General features: G+C 50.2%; 2 protein-coding genes across 3 annotated transcripts in view; both read left to right on the top strand.

The window, feature by feature from the left end:
* Positions 1-10000, top strand: part of gorab (golgin, rab6-interacting) — a 52410-nt gene that overhangs the window by 27620 nt on the left and 14790 nt on the right. The gene's annotated exons all lie outside the window — the stretch shown is intronic.
* LOC142900731 (myomegalin-like) overlaps positions 1-10000 on the top strand; it is a 46434-nt gene that overhangs the window by 1709 nt on the left and 34725 nt on the right. Inside the window, exons 1-3 of one of the 2 annotated variants that reach the window (XM_076045194.1) lie at positions 885-1026; positions 2132-2184; positions 3385-3452. In XM_076045194.1, the coding sequence (XP_075901309.1) occupies positions 1001-1026; positions 2132-2184; positions 3385-3452 (147 nt within the window). In that variant the 5' untranslated portion in view covers positions 885-1000. Of the gene's footprint in view, positions 1-884; positions 1027-2131; positions 2185-3384; positions 3453-10000 lie in introns of those variants that run through there. The other variant, XM_076045195.1, reaches the window with a different exon arrangement.

Raw genomic sequence — 10000 nt, forward strand, 5'->3', positions numbered from 1 at the left:
GATTCTCTGGAATCTTCAGCAGACACACAAAGATCCTGCAGCCTGGACCAGGACCTGGTCCTGGTCCTGATCCTTGTCCTCCTGGTTCTCCTGGTCCTGGTCCTGGTCCTGGTCCACCTGGTCCTGAGCCTGAACCTGGATCTGGTCCTGGACTTAGCCCTGGCCCTGAACCTGGTCCTGGACCTGGATCTGGTCCTGGTTTCACTTGTGGCTGTTAAACGTTTTCATGTCTTGAGGCGTCGCTGCTGAAGTTACACAATCAAACAAAACTTTAGAGGATTAAACACACACACACACACACCACATTGGACTTTTGGACGAGACTGGAGTTTGATGGAGGCTGTGATCAACGGTCATGGATCCTCGTGTGTGTGTGTGTGTGTGTGTGTGTGTGTGTGTGTGTGTGTGTGTGTGTGTGTGTGTGTGTGTGTGTGTGTGGTGACTCAGACCTGGTTCTACCTGCTGTCAGCCTGTTCTAACTTGCCCCCCCACACACACACAGAGCTGCAGGGGGAGGAGAAGGACACACACACACACACACACACACACTGTGCAGCTCCACCCAAAGCCTTCAAAAAAATTCCAGAGGCAAACAAACAACTGACAGTTGACTGACTGTTTTACAGGAGGCACAGGGAGCGCACACACGCACACACACACACACACACACACTCTCTCTCTCTCTCTCTCTCTCTCTCTCTCTCTCTCTCTCTCTCTCTCTCTCACACACACACACACACACACACCTGGGGAGGCTGTATTAGCAGCAGCAGGCTGGAACAGGTCAGTCTTTCATGCTGGAGCAGGCAGACGGTTTCAACCTCTGCTGCTGCTGCTGCTGCTGCTGCTGCTCCTCCTCCACCTCCTCCTCCACCTGCTCCTCCTCCTGCTCCTCCTCCTGCTGCCACGTCAGGGTGGGTGCTGTGGTCACTGTGCTGTAGGCTGAGGAGCTGCAGCTTCTTCCTGTGGTGCTGCTGGATGAGCGGAGCCACCAGGAGCCATGAGTGGCTTCCTCTACAGAGGAAGGTAAGAGCTGCGGGTCATGTGACCCTGGCGGGGGCGGCGGCTCGTTGTGGTGGCGTTCCCCCCCCCCACTGGTGCCGAGCCGTGATTGGCCGAGCTGCTGCTGCTGCTGCTGCTGCTGCTGGTCCAGCAGAGCCAGCAGAGCTAAACAGAGGGGGGAGGGGCCACAGCTGGAGGAGGGGGAGGGGCAGGGGGGTGGCTGAGGAGTGACCATGTGACCATGTGGCCATCACCGTCCTGACCGGAGACTTCCAGGAGCATCTGCCCCTTCTTCTGTTAGCTTTAGCCGCTAACTACCTGTTAGCATCCCAGAGCTAAAGAGATCGTTGTGTTGCTCTGAGCTGCAGTTCCTGTCACCGCCTGCAGGGGGTTTCAGTGCTGTTGTGAGCGGCTCTCAGGTGTTTCAGTGAAGGCTTCAGGCGTTCTTCTTCTTCTTCTTCTTCTTCTTCTCCTCCTCCGCCTGCTGAGTCAACAGATTTATTTCCTGACTTCAGTCTTTATCGTCTCAGCTGCTCGTCGCAGCGTCATTTGCTGTCGTCCCCCCCGCAGCTGTCCCCCCCCCTCCCCCCTCCTGTGGGTGGTGACCATGTGGTTCACTGAGTGATTCATTCGCTCCGTGACTCTTTGATTCCTTGCGAGTCGTCGCCTCGGCGTGAAGCCTGATCTCCTCTGACCCCTCCCCCTATCCCCTCCCCCATCCCCCTCATTTATTATTCAGGAGGAAGTTGTGAGGACGAAGCTCCGCCCACCTTCTTCCTCTTCTTCTTCCTCTTCTTCTGCTGCTGCTGCTGCTGCTCCACAAGATTCGATTTGTGGGTTTGTGAGCTGGTCATGTGACCAATCAGTGACAACACAATGCTGATTGTTGGGTGTTGATTGTGTGTGTGTGTGTGTGTTTACTGTTGTCAGCTGCTGTTGCGACTTCAAGTTATGCGCTGACTCAGATTCCACCGTGTGTGTGTGTGTGTGTGTGTGTGTGTGTGTGTGTGTGTGTGTGTGTGTGTGTGTGTGCCACCAGTCCCAGTCAGGACTGTCGCAGCTCCAGTGTGGACTCACTGGCGTCGCCGCCGGGTTCTGATCGTTGTGTTTGCTTTGTTTTCTTCCACAGACTCGGCGCCGCTGAGAGGGGGGCGGGGCCACGGAGCTCGCGACCAATGATGGGTGAGGGACAAATCGTATTAATGTTGTTGATGATGATGAAAAATGTTTTTCGTTCTTTGTTGGGTCTGACTGTGGCGTCTTTGTGTCGTGAGTGAAAACCTCAAGGTGTCGCTACTGTGTGCGCGTGCGTGCGTGCGTGTGTGCGTGCGTGCGTGCGTGCGTGTGTGTGTGTGTGTGTGTGTGTGTGTGTGTTTGTGTGTGCGTGTGCGTGTGTTCACACCAGGAATGAGTTTTTGTGTTGCTGCACTTTCAGAGGTGTGAGTTTGTGTGCGACTGTTCTGTTTCCGCTCAAGAGCTTCAAGTCCAGTCTTTCATTCAGAGGAGCTAGCAGCTAGCTTAGCTTAGCCTCTGCGGAGGGATACGTACAGAAAGTAGTCCCTGGGGTCACCTAGTGTGTGTGTGTGTGTGTGTGTTGTGTGTTGTGTGTTGTGTGGTGTGTGTCAGCTGATTGAAGGTGCTGCAGGAATGTGAGCCGAGTCCAACCAGAAGGTTTTGACCTCCAACGGCCGGAACGCAAACTGCTGCTTGGACAATGCTGCTGTGTAGTTGTCCACAGTAGTTTAGTCCAGATCGTCCACTCGCGACTCTCTCATTTGTCATTGTTGTTATTGTCATTATTGTTTTTGTTAGTAGCAGTAATAACAATAATAACAATGCAACATTTTATTGATCAGCGTCTTTCTCGACACTCGCGGACACTTTGCAAAAATAACACAGATGCAATAAATCAACAGATTGAAGTTACACACAGTCAAAGAATAAGTAGTAAATGATATTTCAAAATAAAAGACTAAATGTCTACGGCAGAAAAAAAACTATTTTTACGTTTTTCTTCGTTACAGTTTAGGACCTGTAGTTTCTACAGCAGTACTTTTCCGATGTGTATCATTCAGTTACCCACTACTCCGTACTTTTACTCGAGTATAAAATACCTTCAATACTCTTGCCAAAAGTCTGAAGCTTCGTGACTTCCTGTCGGGAGATTTATTCAAGACTGGGTTCTGTTAAAGTGCCACCAGGGAGAGCCGGTCCACTCTGGGACGTGTCAAGTCCGGCGGCCAATCACGTCCGTTTTCCAATACACTTTTGCACATTTTGTGGTAAAAAATCTGCAGGGGAATAAAAAAGAAAATGTGGCTAATTGTGTGACTCCGCCTCCTCAACTCTTCTTCTCCTTCCTGTCGCCCACTTCCTGTGCAGACTTCTCCAGCGGAGACACGGAGAAGGGTTCACCGCTGCAGCTGCACAGCCTGCGGGAGTTCGAGCAGGTAGGAGCTCACACACTGGCTAGCATTAGCATTAGCATAGTGCTGTGTGTGTGTGTGTGTGTGTGTGTGTGTGTGTGTGTGTGTGTGTGTGTGTGTGTGTGTGTGTGTGTGTGTGTGTGTGTGTGTAAACTCTGCAGCGACCGACTGAGTCTCACCCTCACACCCGACCAATCAGAGGTCTTGGTGATGCTGCTGGAGGAGAAACTCTGCTTCCCCCAGAATGCATCATGTTTCCCAACATCACCTGGCTGGGCGGGGGGTCACTGTGCCCTTTATGACATCATAGAAGGTGCTTGAGTGTGTTTCAGAACAGCAGCAGTAACAGCAACAGCAGCAGCAACAGCTGTAGCAGCAGTAACAGCAGTAACAGCAACAGCAGCTGCAGTAGCAGCAGCAGCAGCAGCAGCAGTAACAGCAGCAGCAACAGCAGTAGCAGTAACAGCAGCAGCAGCAGCAGTAGCAACATCAGCAGCAGTAACAGCAGCAGCAGCAGCAGTAACAGCAGCAGCAGTAGCGGCAGCAGTAACAGCAACAACAGCAACAGCGGCAGCAGCAGCAGTAACAGCAGCAGTAACAGCAGCAGTAGCAGGAACAGCAGCAACAGTAACAGCAGCAACAGCAGCAGCAGCAGTAACAGCAGCAGCAGCAGCAGTTGGACTTGAAAGACCCGAAGATGAGAGTTTTTTCCCTGTCGTCTCTGCGCAGTGATGGATTGTGGGAGTGCAGCCAGGTGCATTGTGGGTACAGAGCTGGTGACTTGGAATGTGGAGAGCAGGAAGATTAAAATGTGTTTGTTCAAGTTCGGGATTTGTCAAAACAGCAGCGATCCGAACAAAACGACTGTTTGCTTAAAGAGGCGGGAACACAGGGGGGAAGGGGAGGGGTCTGTCTGAGCGGGCGGGGCTTCTTCCGCCTACTGCTGCTGCTGCTGCTGCTGCTCACACCAGTGAATCAGGTCCAAACCACTGACTCAGGAGCTGATTCAGGTCTCGGCACGCAGACGTTCCTCAGAAACAGGTCACGCATAAATTAGCCTGATGTGGCGCCGCAGGACGGGGCGGAACCTCTGAAGTGGAGTTTGAACGGTTCAGTCTGCAGCAGCGGAGGAGTCACGGCTCACTGCGAGTCAGTGGTTCTCCTCTGGGATCAGTGATTCAGTGAATGATTCTCCTGTGGAGTCACTGATTCACTCAGTGATTCTCTTTCCTCCTGACGCTGAACCTTTAACTTTGAAGGGCTGCTGTGAGGGGGTGTGGCTAGTGTGTGTGTGTGTGTGTGTGTGTGTGTATGTTGGGGGGTGCGGAGCTGCTGCTGTGGTGACTCAGACTGATTGTAGACTCGCAGGCCACGTGATCCAGATCAGACGGCTAATTATATTCCCCAAATCACCAGTTTCCATTCTTCTTCTTCTTCTTCTTCTTCTTCCTTTCTTTCCATCCACCGAAACCTGCTGTTATGTAACCCTCCATTAGGAGGCGCAGTGTCGGCCCTCAGCCAGCAGGTGGAGCTCCACTGGCTGGTGATGTCGGCTTGAAACACTTTTTCTTTTGGTCTCAACCAGATGAATAAACACAACTCTTTAAAAACAACCCCTCCAGTTTGGCCTGCGATGGAGGTGGAAGCCTGCCTGGTTGGATGGTTGGCTGATTGGATGGTCGGCTGGTTGGTTGGTTGGCTGGTTGGCTGGTTGGCTGATTGGATGGTCGGCTGGTTGGCTGGTTGGATGGTTTGCTGATTGGCTGGTTGTTCTGGTCGGCTGGTTGGCTGGTTGGCTGATTGGATGGTCGGCTGGTTGGCTGGTTGTTCTGGTCGGCTGGTTGGATGGTTGGATGGTTGGCTGGTTTTTCTGGTCGGCTGGTTGGCTGGTTGGCTGATTAGATGGTCGGCTGGTTGGCTGGTTGTTCTGGTCGGCTGGTTGGATGGTTGGATGGTTGGATGGTTGGCTGGTTGTTCTGGTCGGCTGGTTGTTCTGGTCGGCTGGTTGGCTGGTTGGCTCGTCGGCTGGTTGGATGGTTGGCTGGTCGGATGGTTGGATGGTCAGCAGGAGGAACTGGTTTCCAGTGGAGGACTCAGACTCTGCACAGCCTCTCACTTTAAGTCCTTCTGACAGTTTCAGCACCGCAGCCTGCGGACTGTTGAGTCCAGGGTCATGACGTGTGTGTGTGTGTGTGTGTGTGTGTGTGTGTGTGTGTGTGTGTGTGTGTGTGTGTGTGTGTGTGTGTGTGTGTGTGTGTGTGTGTGTGTGTGTGTGTCACTTTAAATGATCCCGGCCCGGCACAAGAAGAAACCTGAACCTGCTGCCGCGGCGCCGTTTGTAGCTGTCAGACCTCGAGAGTTTCATCATCGAAGGGGGGGAAGAATAAAAAAACACAAAGCAGACGGCGGTCCAATCAAAAAAAGGCGGCCGCTCCGAGTCGCCGGGCAGAAATTGGAAGCACATGTCGGGCTGTAAACGCAGCTCCAGCAGCGAACCGCAGCTGAAATCTGGCCGCCTTCAGACCCTCTGCACAAATTAGGGTCTTTAATCTGTTCCGCCGCTACGGCTAGCGTGCTAACGGGGCTAGCGTGCTAACACAGCGCCAACCCCCCCAGGCCTATCCCCCCCTCCCCTTCCCCGCACCACCACTCCTTGTTTATTCGGCGAGTCCCTCCTCCGCCTGGCAGCCGCTTCGGCTGAAAATAGGTCAGAATCGTGTGTGTGTGTGTGTGTGTGTGTGTGTGTGTGTGTGTGTGTGTGTGTGTGTGTGTGTGTGTGTGTGTGTGTGTGTGTGTGTGTGTGTGTGTGTGTGTGTGCCCCTGGAGCTGTTAACTGTGACTCACTGCGCTGTTGTGCATCTCCGGATATGGAAATCAGGTAATTGGAGCGAAACGACCAATCAGGCGCCTCCGCTTGATCGATTCTCATTGGCCACTTTATGTCCCGTCCTGGATCACTTCCTGTTCCTATTGTAGCTCCACCCACCAACCGTCTGCAGAACCAGACGCTGCTGCTGCTGCTGTTGCTGCTTCTGCTGCTGATGTGTGTGTGTGTGTTGTGCTGGATGAGGAGAAAAGTGAGGAGGTTCTGGGCTTTTTGTGGTCCAGAGCAGAGGAAGAAGTGAACTGAAGGTGGCGCCAGAGTCTCCTGGGACAACAACAGGAAACAGGAAGCTCTCAGACTGTGTGTGTGTGTGTGTGTGTGTGTGTGATGGAATATGATCGGGTCGGGAAGGTCGATGGCAGCGGGTCGATGGCGTCCACTGGGGGGGAAAACAAAAACCCTCCAGCTTTGACCTCTGATTTGACCTCTGTGCATAAAGTCACTGCAAATACCACTCAGAAACTTTGTCTTCATGCTTTCAAGTGCTGAAATATGGATGTCAAAAACAATTCTAACCAATCTAAACCCTGTCTGCAAAGTAGTTAATGTCAATGAAATGAAGCAAAGCAAAGTTGCAACCAAGTCAGTGTCTTTGAAGCCCCACCGGGGTGTTTAGCTCTTAGAACCACCCAGAACCACCCAGAACCATCCAGAACCATCCAGAACCACCAGGGTGTTTAACTCTCAGAACCATCCAGAACCACCAGGGTATTTAGCTCTTAGAACCATCCAGAACCATCCAGAACCACCAAGGTGTTTAGCTCTCAGAACCATCCAGAACCACCAGGGTGTTTAGCTCTCAGAACAATCCAGAACCAACCAGAACCATCCAGAACCAGCAGGGTGTTGAGCTCTTCACTGAAGTGACTCTGCAGACACTGCGGACCTGGAGGAGATGCAGCTGCTTGATGACTGACTGATTATTAATGTCATGTCTTCAGGTTCAGAGGGCCAAATTAAAAAGCTTTAGCGGGCTGCATATGGTCCCCAGGCCGTAGTTTGGTCATGGCGGGTCTGACCTCTGCAGGACCCTCAGGTCAGCTGGAACCTGCACTGCAGGAAACATTTTTATTAAATGGTGTTTTAAGAACTAACGTTAAAAAAAGGAGGCAGCACTTGTGACGCTCGGTTCCAGCAGGAGCTGAGCTGAGGTGGATGTTGACACACACACACACACACACACACACACAGCTAACGCCAGTGTTTTTAGATCTTTCTTCTTCTACTACTGAAGAAATGTCGTGTGTGTGTGTGTGTGTGTGTGTGTGTGTGTGTGTGTGTGTGTGTGTGTGTGTGTGTGTGTGTGTGTGTGTGTGTGTGTGTGACCATCAGTCTGCCGCTGATGATGTTTGCTCCTCCTCCTCCTCCGCTGTGTGTGTGTTTGGCCTTCAGTTGCTTCCAGCCTGCCAGCCGCTGACTGACTCACTGACTCACTGACTGACTCACTGAACCGACTGAACCGACTGAACTGGCTCGCGACTCTCTTCCACTTTCATGTCTGTAAACTTCCTGTCAAACTTGGGAGCTGTTGTTTGTGTCAGAGGAGGAGCCGTGGTGAGCAGCAGCAGCAGCAGCAGCAGGGTTTCTCAGCGCTGCAGCAGCACCCCCAGCTGGCCGCACCACCTCACTGTCTCCCCCACCCCCCGCCCCCACCGGCCCGTTAATGGGTCCCAGTCCCCTGCTGCTGCTGCTACTGCTGCTGCTGCTGAACCCGGTGAAGCAGCAGCAGCAGCAGCTACATGTTGACTCCATCACGCCTGATAATTGTTGCGTTAGCGTGGCGGCTAATGGGCTAATGGGCTCCCAGTGGAGGAAACACTCCACACCTCCAGCAGCCAATCCAAACACACCGCTGCGTGTGTGTGCGTGTGTGTGTGTGCGTGTGTGCGTGTGCGTGTGTGTGTGTGTGTGTGTGTGTGTGTGTGTGTGTGTGTGTGTGTGTGTGTGTGTGTGTGTGTGTTTCAAAGATTCAAATTCAAAGATTTTATTTTATTTGTCACATGTCGTGTTACGTTGCAGTGAAATGTTCATTATGAGAGTTTTTTCTTTAAATTGTAAAAAATCATTTTAACGTGGCAGTTAAATATACGTTTACAAAAATACAATGTTGAAAAAGATTAAATGTGACAAGTACACTGTTTGAAGTGTGATCTGATACAATATAATATAATATATACATATATATATATATATATATATATATATATATATAAGATAATTATGCAATATGCAAAATAGGAAACTGTCATAATGTACATTAATAATATATACAGTAATAGTAGTAATAACATCAGTCTAATAGTAATGATAGTAGCAGTGATGATAATAATATTACAGTAGTGCAGTATAATATAATATCATATAATAAGTTGCAAACAATGCAATTAAAAAATATGAAACTATATCATTATAATACATGATGATAATGAAAGCAGTATTGGTAATAATACTAGTCGTGATAATAGTTAATAATACAATATGAAACAATGATGCATAGAATTTAGAAACGGTGTTTCAACACCAGTGTTTGTTCCCACCTGCAGCTTCAGACAAACAGAGTTTTGCACTTTTTTTATTCTAGGTGACTGAAGTCGCTCACGCTGCTTCGAAAAAACAATGAGTTTATCCGCGGCAGCCGATTCACTCTTAATGAGTCGCTGTAACGATTCGCTGTAGTAATGATTTAAAGGTGCCCCCCCACGCTTCCCATGTGGACTCCATTAGGCCGCCGCCTACCTGCAGGCGCTCAGAGGGGAAACGTTCGATTAGCCAGACAAACATCAGGAGTCGTGGATTCTCTTGAAAAAAAGATCCTCTTCTCTAAAAAATAACTAAGTCAAATAATCTAATAATGTAATATATAAGGATTTAAATACCTATTAAATAATTATATCATATAATGCATAAATATTTATAAGAAAGTAAGAAAGGAAAATGCATTCATGCAAAGTGTCCCTGCAGAACAGTGAATGTAATTTGGTTTTTCTACCCTTAGAATGGTTCTCATACATACATACATATATATATATATATATATATATATATATATATATATATATATATATATATACATATGAATATATAGATTTATACATATGAATATATAGATTTATATAAGGAGCTGCCATCTTGCTCCATCATATTCCTAAGGAAGCCTGGTGGGGACAATCCAGCTGCCTGACAGCAGAGCGTTGGGCATTGAGGCTGAACGCTGGCGTCCAACCACGAAGAAGAAGGTGGACCAGGTAATCCAGGTTTGGGTGCCCAGGCCACCGTAGTTCACACTGGCAATCTCAGGAGGGGGAGGGGAACTAATCAGCTGACCAATCAGCTGACCAATCAGCAAGCTGAAAGCAGAATAAACAGGGCCTGAGTCATTTTAAATTCTGACAGTTCAGAACTTGGCGACACCTCCGACCAATCAGAGGCGGGTGCTGTCTGCAGCCAATCAGAGCCCTCCAGCTGGGGGAGGGGCTCCTCCCCCTGCCCCTCCCTGGTGGACGGAGGCGGCTCCTCTGGCAGGAGGTGGAGATATTGTGCAAGCACTCCATGTGCTGAGCAGACGTCCTCACATTCCACTGGAGAAGATCCTGCTGGAGGAACCAGGAGAAGGTCCTGAGTCCACCAGCACCAGGCCTGACCGACTGCACATCTAGACTCCAGGAACCAGCTGCATGGAGGGGGGAGG

Source organism: Nelusetta ayraudi, unplaced genomic scaffold (genome assembly GCF_046127955.1).
Source record: "Nelusetta ayraudi isolate G7.1 ecotype Tasmania unplaced genomic scaffold, CSIRO-AGI_Nayr_v1 ptg000084l, whole genome shotgun sequence".
In the NCBI taxonomy this organism is placed as follows: domain Eukaryota; kingdom Metazoa; phylum Chordata; class Actinopteri; order Tetraodontiformes; family Monacanthidae; genus Nelusetta; species Nelusetta ayraudi.